Source organism: Pipistrellus hanaki, assembly GCF_964339955.1.
Source record: "Pipistrellus hanaki genome assembly, chromosome: 14".
Lineage (NCBI taxonomy): Eukaryota > Metazoa > Chordata > Mammalia > Chiroptera > Vespertilionidae > Pipistrellus > Pipistrellus hanaki.
Genome location: NC_140516.1, coordinates 36,065,490 through 36,082,049, shown reverse-complemented (window position 1 = coordinate 36,082,049; position 16,560 = coordinate 36,065,490). Strand labels below are relative to the sequence as shown.

Below are 16,560 nucleotides of genomic sequence, written 5' to 3'. Positions count from 1 at the left end.
CGCAATCGCGCTCCGCAGATTTTGCTCATCACTCCTTCTGTGACTGCGCATGCGCCAGGAGCCCCAAACTCGTGCCAGACACGCCCTCAGCACTTAGCTTTCAATTGCTGACCCATCTTTGGGAGTTTTCAATAAAGTCACCTACCTAATCAGTCACTAATTATTGAGAGCCTACTGTGAACCTGGAAAAATCTAATTTTTTGTCCTAGCCGCTTTGGGTCAGAGGATAGAGCATCGCCTAAAGACTTAAGGGTCCAGTGTTTGATTCCTGTCAAGGGCATGTACCTCGGTTGCAGGCTCAATCCCTGTCTGCTGCATGCAAGAGGCAACCAATCAATGTGTCTCTCTAACATCCATGTTTCTATCTGACTCTGACTCTCCTCTTCCCTTCCACTCTCTAAAAATCAATGGGAAAATATCCTCAGGTGAGGATTAACCAGAAGAAAAGAAAAATCTAATCTTTGTATCTGCAGTCATTCAATCATGCACTTGGTCATTAAATATTTATTGAGGACCTACTATGTTCTAGGTGCTGTAGAGACAGCGGTTAAGCAAAGAAACAAAAATCCCTTCTCAATCTAAATAGAAAGGTTTTTTGAAAATCTCAGTCCTCACGCAGTTTACACAGTACCTGCCACAAAGCTCAATGTTTATTTGTTAATGGAGGAAAGATATGGTCTCATTAAACTAAGAAAATAAAATCAAAGTAAGAGTGTTTTATTTATCACAGTAAAACCTCAGTATCTAGACACAGTAGGTGCTCAGTACATTTTTAAGTGAGACATTGTGTAAAGAGAAGAATGTTACAGTCTTTATCCTCAAGCTGAAGATATCCAACTCTCTGAGGCAGTAGGAGAAAAAGAGCCAACAATCAGAGCTGAAAACTCCATAAAAGAAGTTTAGTGGCTTGGGGGTACACTGGAGAGTCAGTAAAAGCCTTAAGTGGGGCATGTTCTATGAACTAAGTCTTAAAGGAAGAATGTAATCAAATCACTTGGCAAGGGGGAGGGAGTTTGGAGTTTGAACCCTGACTTCACATTTATTAGTTATTTTGTACAAGTTATTTAACTCTCTAAGCCTCAGTTTCATCATCTATAAAATGAGAGTAATCATCTCTCTCTCAACTGATTAAATAAGAATCATGATAAGGCCGGGACCGGTTTGGCTCAGTGGATAGAGCGTCGGCCTGCGGACTGAAAGGTCCCGGGTTCGATTCCGGTCAAGGGCATGTACCTTGGTTGCGGGCACATCCCCAGTGGGGTGTGTGCAAGAGGCAGCTGGTCGGTGTTTCTCTCTCATCGACGTTTCTCTCTGTCCCTCTCAATTCCTCTCTGTGTAAAATCAATAAAATATATTTTTTAAAAATTAATTAAAAAAAAAAAAGAGTCATGCCGAAACCGGTTTGGCTCAGTGGATAGAGCGTCGGCCTCTAGTTAGTATATAAAAAGCTGTAAACAAACGGTAGGTTTTTACCTACCATTTGTTGAAGTTATTATTGATGTTGTTATCACTTTTGTGCTCAAAGTAACCAGCAGATATAGGTGTGGGTTTTTACAGAAGGTGACCAACTATTGAATATATAGTAACCAATATTTTGTAATCATTCTGAAGAAGAGTGGAGGAATAAAATGGAGTCGCTATAGTTAAACTGCTGAATTACTAGAATCAAGTCAGTTGAGGCATGAGGAGACAATTCTCTTCTTGTTTTAACTAACCTGGAAACAAATTTTTTAACTTTTCAGCCCTGCATCAATGCCTGAATATACTCCAATTCATTGTGTGTCAGTACCTGGAGATACACCAGACATCCATATAATACCTGAAGTACTCACATATCTGTACTACTAGCATAGACCTGACATCTATTATCCAGACCACAGATCTGACCAGACCTCCTGATGCCAATCTTCTAGACTGCCAGGCATCCATCATCCAGATCCAACATCTGACTGATAACTACCTTGGACCAATCCGAGGGCTAAGAATGCAGAATTGATTCTGAAAAATGCACTTTTCACTATAAGAACTCAGCTTTTCTTGCTTCTTTCGAACACTTCTGGGTTTTTGACTGGTTGTGTTTCTGGTTTGCAAACCCTAAGACCTTTGAGTAAATCTTTGTAATTTATTTCTAGCCAAAGCTTACAGACTCCTTAAGTTCATTCAACAATCATTTCTTGAATCAAATTGTTGCCACAGCTAACCAGAAGTACTGAATTGTCTTAAACTTTTATTTTGCCAAATAAACCCCCATACATTATGGTTCAACTATACCTTTCAGTTATAAGACATGTTTCCCTTTCTGTTTTAAAACGACCCGGGATGCGGGACAAATTGTTAAAATTCGGGACTGGCCCTCCAAAAGCGGGACGTCTGGTCACCTTGATTTAAAAACAATTTAAACTTACCATTTATGGGGCATTTACAATGCCTCAGACACAGTACTGAGCTTTTGACATTGTATTCTCAAAAAAAGGTCCTAGGCAGCCTTTATCATTATAATTTTCTGACCTGCAGATGAGGAAAAATCCCAACTCAGAGAGGCAATCTGTTTACTCTCTTCATGAGTTTGCCTTCTCTTAATAATTATAGTCTTGGGTTCTTCCACGTGCACGAATCTTTTCTTCTCCACACTTCGCAGTAAGTCCCCTGAGAGCGAGCAGTGATCGTGTCTTTTCCAGGCTGGCAGAGGAGCCCTGGCATCATGTGGCATTCCAAGTAAATAAACACAGACACACCGGTTGATGTGCGTGGTGTGTGGGCTGATTTGCTTCCATCTTGGCATATTTTTAAATACAAAGGGACCCGGGTAATGACAACGACAACACACATCCCTACAAGGAATGCCAACGTGTCTTGATATGGGTGCCTGGCGCAGGGTTGCACGAATTAAACGACAGTTCGACCGCTCCAGCACCTTACAGTTTACAAAGCTGCACCTCCAAAGCCGCGTGGAGGTTCTGTCCGGAAACTCCTCGGCGGGGCCGTTTACAACTGCGGAGATTGGTTTGGCTCAGTTCGGTTCGGTTCGGTCCGGTTTGGTTTGGTGTTGACATTTCGGCTAGGCTGCCCAGGCAGGAGCGAGATCTGAGTTCTCTTTCAGTCGGGGTTGCCGCGGTGGAACCCGGGGTCAGCCCCGTTCGGATAGTTGACACTAAGCCCCGCACAAAGATGGCGCCGAGCCCGGACTGAGCCAATAGGAAGCGGCGTTGCTCCCGGTTGCCTAGGTGACAGCCAATGGGCAGCGGGAATTCTGGCCAGTGCTGCTGCCGGGGATGGCGGGCGTCCAGAGGGGCAGGCGCTGGCGAGGGCGGCGGAGAGGCAGGTGGCAGGGGTGAGCCCGGCGGAGCGGAAGGCCGGCCGCTCGGACCCCGCGCCGGGGCGTGACGGTCATCCCGAAAGGCGGAGCCCAGGTTGGCTGGCAGCGCGGGTGGGAGGGGGCCAGGAGAGTGTGGCGGCGAGGAAGGGACTGAGGAGCCCAGCCCGAGATGACAGGGGCTGGGAGCCTGGCTCCGTGCCCGACGTGCTGCCCGAAGGGCGGCTGCCCCGGGGTCCCAAGCTCGGCCTCCCGTTCCCACCGCTGGGCCCGAGGCCTGGGAGAGCCCCTGGCACCGGGTTAGCGAGCGGGGTGGGTGGGGACGGCAGACCTGTGGGAGCAGAAAGTCTGGCCCGAGCGGAGAGCAGACCCAGGTGGAGGGCAGGAGCAGTTCTGCAAAGCGAGGATGGGCGATGGGAGGAAAGGAGAGGTCCGCGTGGAAATGCTGTCTTTTCCCGCCGAGGGCTTTGTTTGCTTTGGGCCTGCCTCTCTCACTCTGGGGGAGAGGCGTCCCACACTTGAAGGTTTGGAGAAATGGGATGCCTGTCAGTTTAGGGTAGCATCCCTGCAGCTAGCATGTCCAAACTACTTAGTAACTTCAACTAGCATGTCCAAACTGCTTAGGTATCAGCAAGAGTAACTTGGCTATATTAGAATTCGGACCAGTCATTTCCTTAATCATAAAATAGAATAATATCCTGGCAGTCCTTGTTGCCCAAAGTCGTCTTTTATTATTATTATTATTATTATTATTATTATTATTATTTATTTTTTTACCTTCTTTCTGGTATTAGGATTTTCTTCCCAGGTTCTTCAATCTAACCATTTCAAAATCTTCCTAAATAAAACCTTTACCTAGTAGCCATACATTAGTTTACTTTTCAAGTGGAAGGGAGACTTACAGGAAAAGAAATGACTTACTAGTGCAATAAAAAATTATTCCATGCTCACTTAAAACACCTTAAAAAGAACTTTTGTATTTTGTCCTAGGTTTATTCTATTCTTTGTTGATCCAATCCTTCATTTTCCTCTCTTTAGAATTCTAAAAGCCTAAGAACTGCTGTCTTCATAACTGAAGAAACTTGAACAAAATATCATACTTTAGGAGGGTAGCTTGAGAGAGAGACAATATTAAAGATATATGTAGGTAGTTAAGGTTGCTGCCTACAAATATATTAGTTTTGTAAAAAAATTGAGAGAGAGAGAGAGAGAGAGAGAGGGAGAGAGAGAGAGAGAGAGAGAGAGAGAGAGAGAGAGAGAGAGAGGAGGGAGGGAGGGAGGGAGGGAGGGAGGGAGGGAGGGAGGGAGGGAGGGAGAGAGAGAGAGGGAGGGAGGGAGGGAGGGAGGGAGGGAGGGAGGGAGGGAGGGAGGGAGGGAGGGAGGGAGGGAGAGAGAGAGAGAGAGAGAGAGAGAGAGAAATTAGTTTGTTGTTCCATTTCTTTATGCATTCATTGATAGATTATTGTATGTACCCTGACTGGGGATGGAACCTGCAACCTTGGTGAATGGGGACGATGTCCTAACCAACTGAGCTACCCAGCCAGGGCTCCAAACAATATTCTTAAACTGAAAATTGATTCCTCTTTATCTTAGTGTTTTTATTTAAGAAGTTCTCTGAATTTGGACACAGGTTATTATGAATACATCAATATTTTTTAAACAATTTTTAAAAATAACAATTTTTTAACAATTTTGATTTCTAAAAAAAAGACAAACGTAATGGAAACAAAAGTTATTCCTATCTTCAGCTTCTATTTGGAAATGTCTGAGTAGGGGGAAAGGAAAGATAGCAGGGATACAGACTCTTGTGCAGACTAATAATATATTAGTTTGCTGGGACAAAGAGTCATTTTCCTTTTAGATGTTTGGATTGATTCTTTGCAAACCTTCCAACAAAAGAACAAAGGATGAGTATCTGCTTAGAGGAAACTTGAATCATCTTGACTTTGTGGATAGCTGAAGCCTAAACTCACAGGCCATCTAATCTCTTTAATAACTGATACAAATACCGATTTACATCCTTATTAAAGTACTAGAGGCCTGGTGCCCAAATTCGTGCATAGGTGGGGTCCCTTGGCCTGACCAGCAATTGGGGCTGATCGGGAGGTTGGCAGACTGGGGGAGGGACCAAGGGAAGTTGGCTGGCCAGGGGGAGGGACCATGGAAGGTTGGCCAGCTGTCCAGGAGAGGGGACTGCGGGAGGTTGGCCAGCTGGCCACCTGATCAGGGTCATTGGAGGGGGGATGGCTGGCCTGGAGGAGAGATCGTAGGAGGTTGGCTGGCCGTGGGAGGTTGTTTGTGGGAGCGCATTTACCACCAGGGGGCAGCTCCTGTGTCAGTGTGTGTCATAGCAACCGGTCATTCAGTCATTCAGTCCCTTAGGCTTTTATATATATAGATTGGGTTTTCAGCCTTAATTAGCATAAATTATACTTTATTAAACTAGATTTGGCTCAATGACCATCTTAACTGGTGAAATTTTTTTTTTTTTTTGGATCATTGGCTATGCAGCTGAGTATTACTTAGCATGTCTAATTACAGAAATGGTAAATGAAAATCCTGACACTGACCCAGGCAGTGATGATATCAATTGTTTGGACATAGGTAGAAATTTCTAGTCAAATGTGTTGAACCATGGCCTTAGTCCCATGGAGTTAATATGTGTTTCCCTTTAATTAGCACTTCTGATTGTGTTTTAGGCTATGGATTTTATTTTGAAACATAAATATTGAAGGGAGTTTGCTCTATGTTCCTAGATCAAAAAGAAATGGAAATTTGTCGTATAGTATGCACTTTTGAAAACAATGGGAGAGGATGGTGGCAGGGTTAAGTTGAGAGATGATGTTCCCTTTCTTTCAGAGATCTTTTACTGGTCCCTCTGAGACAAGGTGGGATGGTCCCTCTGAGACAAGGTGGGATGCCACGATCTGGGAGTTTCATGTGGCCTTAAGAAGAAGTAAACAAGAGGCTGCTCCCCCTGAGTCCCTATGTGGTCAATCTGATTCCTCAAATTGCACTGCAATAACTCCTTCCAAAGTTTTGAGTGAAGACAAGTTAACTGCTGCCTGACATTTAAAGGAAATGCCCTTATCTTCTGTATAAAGAATGACTTTGTGTTTATATTTTGGAATGGTTGTTTAGTCTTAAGACTTAGTAGAAGATACAGCCTTTCAGAAGATTCTGGCTTGTTTTGAGGAATGAGATAGTTCAGATTTGTGCCATAAGCTGGCTTTTAGGAATGGAAATTTGACGGATACATAGATCATAGGAAAGAATAACCACTACCATCCTTCTGGCTTAACTTGTTCTGGGAAGCAGCTGAAGATAGCCTCTTGCTAACTCACTGCCCGCAGTTCTGATGGAACACTGTTTCTCTTCCTCTCATTAATGTTGTATTTGCAATGGAGTCGCGTTGACCTCCACACCAGGCTCACTCTGATGCTGGGCTGACGATAAGAGAATGGTGCACCTGAAACTGGATGCTGACCTTGTGGAACATTGATGGGACAGAGAAAGCATCACCTCTCTGAGGAAACAGTCCCACAGGTTTTGAGGGGCTTTAAGAAGAAAATGATCCTTTTTCTCAGGCTACCTTCAATTATGTGAAAGACCCTGGACATGGCCTTTCTGAGTAACTAAGAAGTGAGAAAGTCCCTGATTGGTGGACCTATGAGATTGACTCCCAAACATTCTAGAAGTGCCTCCACAAAGCAGGCCTTCATTAGAGGGGTAGAAATGAATGTTCCTCCATGTCTGGGTGAGACCACAGCAGGTCTCAGAACTCAGCTATCCTCATAGCTGGGATGAAACGGGAGCTCTGAGGCAGAGGTAGGCCTAGAAGATGTAGCTGGGCTTTACTCTGTTCAGGCCAGGCTGATTTCACATCAGACCATTTTTGGGCATGTGGCATCTGTATCAAAAATTATTATGACACTAGAGGCCTGGTGCACAAAATTCATGCATGGGGGTGGGGCGGGGAGAGGGTGTCCCTCAGCTCAGCCTATACCCTTTCCAATCTGGGACCCCTCCAGGGATGTTCGACTGCAGTCGGACATCCCACTCACAATCCAGGACGGCTGGATCCCAACCTCTCACCTGCCTGCCTGCCTTCCTGTGTGCCCTAACTGCTTCTGCCTGCTAGCCTGATCACCCCCTAACCACTCTCCTGCCAGCTTGATCAACGCCTAACTGCTCCCCTGCCAGTCCGATTGCCCCTAACTGTCCTCCCCTGCTGGCCTGGTACCCCCTAACTGTCTTTCCCTTCAGTCCTAGTCTCCCCCTCAAGCTACCCTCCCCTGAAGACTTGGTCCTCCCCAACTGCCCTTTCCTGCTGGCTCGGTCACCTCTAACTGCCCTCCCCTGCAGGCCTAGTCACCCCCAACTGCCCTCCTTTGCAGGCCTGGTCTCCCCCAACTGCCCTCCCTTGCTAGCCATCTTGTGGTGGCCATCTTGTGTCCACATGAAGGCGGCCATCTTGTGTGTTGGAGTGATGGCTAATTTGCATATTACTCTTTTATTAGATAGGATAGGCCAAAATTAAAATATCTTATAGGGTGTTGATAAAGAACAGATGGGTGGCAACTGTTGTTTGCATTTCCTCTATTTAGTATTTATCTCATTAGTCAAAATTGCTGACTTTCCCCCACAAAATGCTATTTAAATTATGTTGGTGGCATTTTTATACTGAGACTTTAGAGAAATTTCCATTATAGTAAATGTGTGAGTATAGGTGTCTCTTTGAAGGAGAACAACAACATTTAAAGGGCAGGAATAGACAGTGTTCTAGGTACATTCATGAATGTTATTTCATTTAATCCGCATGCTAACGCTGCGAAGTAGGTAATAATCCCCACTTTCTAGAGGAGGAGACTGAGGTTTAGAGCCGGACGTGGAGTATAAATAACGCAGCGCTGTCCACCCACCACCATTTGGAGAAGACGATGCATGCCTTGTTTTAGTTGAACATTTAAAGCACCACTTTAAAGATAAAAGATGCCAGACTTTCTTGTACTATGGGACCTACTCTTTGTAACCCCTTGACTTTCCATAATGGAGATGTCATTACAACTCTTAACGTTGTGTGTGATTTGGGCTTCTCTGGGACTCGAAGGGAAAGGAAGCTGGCAGTTGGCACCAGGCCCACGGAGATTTAAAAAAAAAAGTTGTCTGACCAGGTCTGACCTTAGTGCTCTGAATAAGAGGCGCACTTGTCCTGTTGGAATCAGTCAGGTGCCTGAGGGTCAGACTCCAGGTTAATTATTAATAACAGGGGACCTTCCGATGGTGACTTCCACCGCAGGGAGCTCTTCACACACAGTATTCCCATTTATCGGAGTAGCAATCCACAACCTTTCAGGTGTGTAAGAACCTAATGATGTGCTCGCTAACACTGCAGGTTCCCAGGTTCTACCTGTACAGAATCTGATTCCAGTTGATCTGGGTGTGGGCCTAGGACTATGCATAGTATTATTGTATTATTTCATTCTGGAGGCGGGGTGAGTAAAAAAGACCTAAGGGATTTAAAAAGGAAAAAGGGAATGCATTGTTTAAATACGTTACGTGATTTTATTTCTCTCTATTTATACTTAATGATAGTTTGGGTATCTTAGATCTCTTTTATAGTATATCCTTGAATAAAAACATTATTATGAAGCCATAACGAGCCAGTCCTCAAATGTTATTGGGTGACGGTAATGGTTTTTCTTTCCTATGATATATCTGTCATAGTTATCCCTTCTGCTCCCATTACCCTGATAGCTCCCTTGCTCAGGCCTTATGATCTCATATCTGGGTGTATCAGTTAGCTGTTGCTGAGTAACGCATCACCCCAAAACAAGTGGCTTCAAACAACCCTGTCTTTAGTCTGTGATTCTGTGGGCTAAGGATTTGGGGCTGTGCTCAGAAGGGCTGCTCTTCTGGTCTTGCCTGAGCTCACCAAGGCTGCTGTGCTCAGCTGGGACAGCCGCTCCAGGTGGCCTCTTGTCAGCCAGCAGACTAGCCTGGACGTTTTCACCTGGGGACAGAACAGTTCACGTGCAGCAAGAGGGCAAGAGTGCTCTTCAGCCTGTGCTACGTCACCTCTGCTGACGTTCCATTTGTTACGTAACCCACCCATGTCCGGTGGGTGGAGGGATGAACAAACTGTCTCTTCGTGGGAGGATCTGAGTGGAGGGGGAATCATTTGTGTTCATTTTCACAATCTACTGAATTATCACATCTCCTGCCTTGCCAGCTTCTCTGGCTGTAGGTTTTTGCTGCCCGAGTCCATTCTGCTTCCTGATGCCAATTTCATTTTCCTTAAACTTAGCTTTCATCATGTTACATCCCTGTTCAGCCCTCCCCCCCGCCCTGAAGCGCTCTCTTTGCCCACCTTATCGGCTAGAAACCCTTCTGCCTCACCGGAAAGGCCTCCTCACACTCGCCTGACCCTAAAGGCATAGCACGGGGTAAGTGGGAGCCTGCGCACTAGTTCCAGCTTGGTCACCAACTAGCTTTTAACTCTCTGGGCTCCTGTTTCTCCAGCTATAACGTGAGGGAGTTCAGATTAAATCTAAGAGGTTCTTTTCAAATTTAAGGTTTGGGCTGACAAATTTATTTATTTCCTGTTACTCCCTAAACATACCTTCAGCTCTAGAAGACCCAGCTTCTTCTTTTCCTCCTGAACATCCCGTGCTCACGTTACTCTCTCTGCTTTCCTTCCCCGTGTCTTCTCAGTCTGGAGTTTGCCCTTTGCCCTCTTCACTGCTTGTGTAAAATTCTGCCCACCTCTTGTCTTTGTTAATCTCTGCCATGCAGTTTGTCAGCTAATTATATTATTTCTCATATTATTCAATGTTTATAAACTAGATTATAAACCCATATTGAGGAAAGAGACTGTATTTTACACATTGACTAAGTATATAGCAGGTTTCAATAAAATCTCTGTAGATTAATCCTAAATTTCTATCCCAGGTCATAGAAAGTTGGAACTGGCTGAAACTTTAAAGACAAGTAGGAGGATTAGGAGTGCTTGGGCAGAGGCGGTGATGGCGATGGTGGGAGAGGGGGTAGTGTGCACTGACTGAGCTGGTAGCCTTTAGAATGTATCTACAAAGTTGCTTTGCAGGCCTTTCCTCCAGCCATCCTGTGACACTGGTTCTCCTCTGCTTGTGTCCTGCAGTTTTCATCCTTCTGTAAGCTGTCACCATGACCCTGACAAAAGGTTCCTTCACCTACTCCAGTGGGGAGGAATATCGTGGCGAGTGGAAGGAGGGTGAGAGGACCCCTGGGGTGTCAGTGATGAATATTTGGCCGAAGGATAATACTTCAGGACTTTTTCATCTTCAGGTCTTACTCCCAGATTTAATGTGATAGTGCTTTTCCTTTATTCAACTTTAGGATTATAAAATAAGAAATTTAAAAATACCATTGTTAATTCAACCTCCAGAAGCAAGTTAAGTCTTTCTACTTCTAAACTGTGTTTTAACCCTTTTATCTTTTAGTGATATTATTTGGGAATTGTTTTTCTAAGTGCTAATGTACTTAGTAAAGGAATTATTTTGAGTGCCCATACATCAGAACATACAGAAGTTGTTGCAATGACTTGATGCCAATGAATCTTAAGAATTTAAGGAAATTAGGGCAGGCACTCAAGAGCCAGTGGGATTCATTGCCTTGAATTTCCTGTGACAGTTTATTACAACTGCAAGTATCTATTCTTAGGAATGGTAAAATTCTTGGGAGCCTGAGACTATACAGGAATTAGTTCAATGATGCTTATTTGGAAATAATGTGGCCACTTAAAGGTCCCCTGGATCCAGTCCCAGCAAGCCTAGCAAGCCAGGAGCTGCCCCAAGGAGGCAGTTGTGTCCATGAAGAACAGTTCACACTGTTTCTGGACAATGTGCCTCATTCTTTTCACGGTGGATCCTGCCGCGGATGGATCCCTGAGCCTTGGGCGGAGAAATCGTGCAGGAGGGATGTGACCTTGTCTCTACATCACCAGCCTTTCTCCTGCCTCCTAAACACCGCTGTCCCCTTTAATACGACCTTGAGAGACTTCCCGAGGCTCTACGGGGTGTGTCCGTCCAAGGACCTGCCTCTTGCTCTGTTTTCTGGCCCGGGCAGTGGGTGAGCTCAGCCTTACTGATGTAGCAGAGCTCAAGCCAGAGTTGCCAGTCTGGCTGATGGGTTTGCAATAGCTTCACAGTGCTAAGTGCTATACTTTTATTTTTCTCAGAGTGGCAATGTAGTTAAGTGTTGAGGGTGTCAGGTCAGGTGTGCCTGCTGTGTTTGCATTCTGGCTCCATGACTTAATTTGCTCTAGGTCAGTGGTCGGCAAACCGCAGCTCATAAGCCACATGCAGCTCTTTGGCCCCTCGAGTGTGGCTCTTCCACAAAATACCACGTGCAGGCGCACACATACAGTGCGATTGAAACTTCGTGGCCCATGCGCAGAAGTTGGTTTTCAGCCCGGGCAAGTCTATTTTGAAGAAGTGGTATTAGAACACTCAAGGGGCCAAAGAGCCGAAGGTGGCTCGTGAGCCGTGGTTTGCTGACCACTGCTCCAGGATCTTGAGCAAGTTATTTAGCTTTCTTTTGCCTTGGTTTCCACATCCGCTAAATGAAAATGTAATAGTACTCTTACCTACCTTATAAGGCTCTCGTGAGGCTCAAATAAGATGATATATTACAAAGTGCTTAGGAGAGTGCCGGTACACAATCAGGCACTATTGTTAAGTGCTCTCTCATCTTTCATGCTTAGAGAGACCTGCTCCAAATCTGGTGGCTGTGACTTAAGATGGGAAGATTGCAGGAGCCAGGTTATGACTATGGGTATTTGCCCTCTTCCCTGATAATGTCACTGCTTCTCTTCTTCCCTTTGGGGGTCGGGTGTGGAAGGAAAGGAATGTCAGACAGTGAGAGGGGACCCGGAAGCCGCCCTTGACATCCCAACCTGACATCTGTCCTTCTCTTTGCTCAGGCCGCAGACATGGTTTTGGTCAACTGATGTTTGCAGACGGTGGCACCTACCTGGGCCATTTTGAGAATGGGCTCTTCTGTGGCTTTGGGGTACTGACCTTCTCGGATGGCTCCAGGTGGGTACTGGTTCCTTCTTTCCTCAGCCTTAAACTAGGGAGAATCTGATCTAAAAATGATAGTAATAAATATCTGGTCAGCCCTAACCGGTTTGGCTCAGTGGACAGAGCATCAGCCTGCTGGAAGAGTCCCAGGTTTGATTCCAGTCAAGGGCATGTACCTTGGTTGCAGGCACATCCTCCAGTGGGGAGTGTACAGGAGGCAGCTGATAGATGTTTCTCATCGATGTTTCTAATTCTCTATCCCTCTCCCTCCCTCTCTGTAAAAAATCAATAAAATATATTTTAAATAAATAAATAAATAAATAAATATCTGGTCAAACAAGAGCTTGTCCTAGGCCCTCTGAAAATAGGCAAGGAGTGGCATGAGTTTTTTTTTTTTAATAGATCTAAATTTTGAAATGGCAGGAGGTGAGTGACCTCCCTCCCCCCACTGCTCTGCTATTTCCTTGAGATTAGGGGGCCTCCCATACATATTCTCTGACCTTTCTCTGCTGAACGAGACTGGGCTGGCAGAGCTCTGAGATAAGGGAGATCAGTTTTGCTCCTTGGCGTTCATAAATAACACATATCGGAAGCTGCTTGTAAGCGTTAGCTCGGACAGCTCACTGCCCCGCTAAAGGCTAACATCTTGTGTTCCCGCAGGTATGAGGGGGAGTTTGCCCAGGGCAAGTTTAATGGCGTCGGAGTCTTCATTCGACACGACAACATGACCTTTGAGGGGGAATTCAAAAATGGCAGAGTAGATGGCTTTGGTAAGTTGCAGCCCAGCAGGATGGGAGACTGAGGTGAGCACCCTATGGGGGGACGTATACCGTTAGCTCTAATCTAGGGGTGTCGAACTCAATCAGAGAAGGGGCCAAAATCTAAAATCCAGCCTAAATCGCGGGCCGAATGGTTTACTGAACAGTCATAAACTGACAATGTCATAAACTGACAGCGGAGTGCAGTGATGACAGCGCTGTGCGGGCCACATTGCAAGGCCTGGTGGGCTGGATTTGGCCCGCGGGCCTTGTGTTTGACACATGTGCTCTAATCCTTCTATGGATGCCCAGCAATCCATAGGGATAGCGCCCGAATGCCTGCCTATTCGCCAGACTTCCCGCCAGAGTACTCCCGAGAAGGCTGTGAGGGTTTCTTTTCCTCAGCCTTATCTGTCACGCTGTTCCCTGAATCATTGATGCCATTATCCCTTATTTCCTGTCTCCTTCAAAGGCCTGCTGACTTTCCCCGATGGGTCCCACGGAATACCCCGCAACGAAGGTCTGTTTGAGAACAACAAGCTGCTGCGGCGTGAGAAGTGCTCGGCGGTCGTACAGCGGGCCCAGAGCGCCTCCAAGTCCGCCAGGAACCTCGCCGTGTGATGGGCGCGCTCCTCACCCGCTCACACGTGTTGGGTGAAGCAGATGCCCCGCTGTCCACTCGGGAACGAATGAACCAGACGTGAGAGGAGATGACATGGCCTTGTGCTGTCCACGTCACCTGCCAGTCAGGGCTGCGGCCACAGAGAAGTTCTGAGGACTGTGGCCCAGGCCCTGCAGCAGTGGTTACCAGCGCTGTCCTTTCCGTGTCTCACTGTTGGTACTCTCTGTCCCTAGCACCCTGGATTACCCAGTGCGGACCTGCCGCTGCCTTGCACTTCCTGTTCTGCTAAGTGAGGCAGAGTCGCTTCATTCTGCCTGTATTTGGGGTGGATGAGCCACATATACTCCCTGTGAAGGATTAGGTAACAGTGCTGTTTCCCTTCCCCTGACTTGACAAGCTGTCCTGCTCACCTGAATTCTAGCAGATACTCCCCATTTGTGCCTCTCTCCTTCATTAGACATGGGATAGTCAGGAAAGAGACTGATGCAAACAGTCATCTTATAACTTGTATTTATTACTTACTCCAGGACAGAGGGCAGACCTCTCTGGGCCATATCAGGTCCTACCATGGAGTGAACTGAATCCGAAGGGCCGACATAGCTCCTTCCCAGTGGACCAGTAGTTTAGGTAGAATTGGAGCCATCCTGGAACCCTGGTGAACTAACCGAGCATTTGGCTCCTTGCATTTGGTTCACTGTAACTCTGCCACCACAAGCCTTGGCCATCAGGCCTGGGGATCAGGTCTGGACTGATAGGATCTCTGCACAGTTCTTCACAGAGGCCTCCAGTTACCCCGTGACCCGAACACACCCCACCCCACCCACTCCACCCCTTTATCCTCACACTGAATGTCTCCTCAATAGCAGATTAAGGTGGAAATTATAGCCGCGTGCCTCTATTTATTCTTTGAATGGTACTGTAGAAACAGGTGTTTATGATGAATAAAACTACCAGAACTGCCTATACTTAGTTTTCTTGACTTTCTTGTCATGTGTCCTCATGAATATTAACCCATTTGTTGTTTCTAAAAATTAATCACAGCTCTGGCCAGTGTGGCTCAGTTAGTTGGTTGAGTGTCGTCCCATGCATGCACTGAGAGAGGTCACTGGTTCAACTCCCAGTCAGGGCACATGCCAGGATTTTTTCTCTCTCTCTCCCTTCCTTTCTCTCTAAAAGTCAATAAAAATATTAAAAAATAAATATTAGTCACAGATGGGGGCTTGGAACCGACATTGCACACTTTACTACATATATCATCTGATTATCAAAATCTCTGCACAACCCTAGCTGGTTTGGCTCAGTGGATAGAGCGTTGGCCTGCGGACTGAAGGGTCCTGGGTTTTATTCCAGTCAAGGGCACATACTTGGGTTGTGGGCTCACTCCCCAGAGTGGGGGTATGCAAGAGGCAGCTGATCAATGATTCTCATCATTGATGTTTCTATCTCTCTCCCTCTCTGAAATCAATAAAAATACATTTTTTAAAAAAAAAACCTCTGCATAAAAGAAGCATTTAAAAAAAAATATCAGACATGTTTAACTAATGTCATCCCAAAATAATTTTTAAAAAATCAGGCTCAGGTTGTCCAAACTAGTGGCAGAGCTGAGTGGGTCTGTTTCCAGATCTTTTTTTTTTTTTTTTTTTTTTTTTAAATATATTTTACTGCTTTTTCACAGAGAGGAAGGGAGAGAGAGAGCCAGAAATATTGAGAGAGAGACATCAACCAGCTGCCTCCTGCACACCCCCTACAGGGGATGTGCCTGCAACCAAGGCACATGCCCCTGACAGGAATCGAACCTGGGACCCTTCAGTCCGCAGGCCGACGCTCCATCCACTTAGCCAAAGTGGTTTCGGCTGTTTTCAGGTCTTTCTGATTCCAAAGCACCTTCTCCTATGCTCCCCTCTCCCTGAGCGTTGGTACCCACGTCCTGAGACGAGTTGCTGTCACACCGGCTGGTTGGTTACCTTGGGCGAGTCACTCCTGCCTAGGTTTCCCCTTCTCCACACACTCCCTGCCACCCCGACCCTTTTACAGCCTGCTCTCACCGTCCTGGGAGAAAGATGCTCCATGATCCCCATGCTGCAGAGGAAGCTCAGGGCAGGGAAGTAGTTTCCAAAGGCCCTATAGACACCAAGGGGCAGATTCCAGAACTTCAGCCCCGGCTGTGTAAGCCCAGGGGCCGAGCACGTCACCAGGACGGCTGAGGAGGCAAACGCCTGCACCCCTAGCCCTGCCTCTGTGGTCCTTCCCTGAACCTGCTTCTCCTCTGAGCTCAGATCTCCTAGAAGCTGTCTGTGAGAAGAGTCCAGATGCTAAGCGCCAAGCTTCAGTGCCAGTCAGATGCCCAGTTTTAGTTGAAAAGTGATATTGTTTATATTCTCTTCTGGCCTATGCCCTAAGCAAGAAATCCATTTATCTATTTTTTTTTCAACCAGAGTAATTAAAAAAAAATCATATTAGGTTTTCTGCCTCTTGTCAGATATCATGAGGAAGGTTAAACGTTTTGGAGAAAGCAGCCTTTCCGCTTAATGTGCTAACTGTCCCTAAATATGTCAGCTGAACCTTTTTTACCTCTCCCATTTAAAACTGCAATAAGCCGAAACCGGTTTGGCTCAGTGGATAGAGCGTCTGCCAGCGGACTGAAGGGTCCCAGGTTCGATTCTGGTCAAGGGCATGTACCTTGGTTGCGGGCACATCCCCAATTGGGGGGGGGGGGGGGCGTGCAAGAGGCAGCTGATTGATGATTCTCTCGCATCGATGTTTCTAACTCTCTATCCCTCTCTCTTCCTCTCTGTAAAAAATCAA

At 46.2% G+C, this 16,560-nt stretch overlaps 1 protein-coding gene across 2 annotated transcripts; it reads left to right on the top strand.

The window, feature by feature from the left end:
* The first annotated feature begins 3,256 nt into the window (after nucleotides 1–3,256).
* Nucleotides 3,257–14,716, top strand: MORN4 (MORN repeat containing 4). Of its 2 annotated transcripts, XM_084903361.1 has the most exons (6): nucleotides 8,790–9,433; nucleotides 9,621–9,759; nucleotides 10,473–10,565; nucleotides 12,276–12,390; nucleotides 13,036–13,145; nucleotides 13,606–14,716. In XM_084903361.1, the coding sequence occupies exons 3-6, from the start codon at nucleotides 10,499–10,501 to the stop codon at nucleotides 13,752–13,754; spliced, it is 441 nt and encodes a 146-aa protein (XP_084759487.1). In that variant the 5' UTR covers nucleotides 8,790–9,433; nucleotides 9,621–9,759; nucleotides 10,473–10,498; the 3' UTR covers nucleotides 13,755–14,716. The 2 variants fall into 2 exon arrangements, with proteins under 2 accessions (XP_084759486.1, XP_084759487.1); XM_084903360.1 differs by lacking the exons at nucleotides 8,790–9,433; nucleotides 9,621–9,759 and adding an exon at nucleotides 3,257–3,410.
* Nucleotides 14,717–16,560: the final 1,844 nt, after the last annotated feature.

What these genes read in the sequence shown, in the direction of transcription:
- MORN4 (XM_084903360.1), top strand. Translation starts at nt 10,499, where the DNA reads ATGACCCTGACAAAAGGTTCCTTCACCTACTCCAGTGGGGAGGAATAT. An exon ending in TCGTGGCGAGTGGAAGGAGG is followed by an intron (nt 10,566 to 12,275) that starts GTGAGAGGACCC and finishes CTCTTTGCTCAG; the next exon opens with GCCGCAGACATGGTTTTGGT. An exon ending in TGGCAGAGTAGATGGCTTTG is followed by an intron (nt 13,146 to 13,605) that starts GTAAGTTGCAGC and finishes TCTCCTTCAAAG; the next exon opens with GCCTGCTGACTTTCCCCGAT.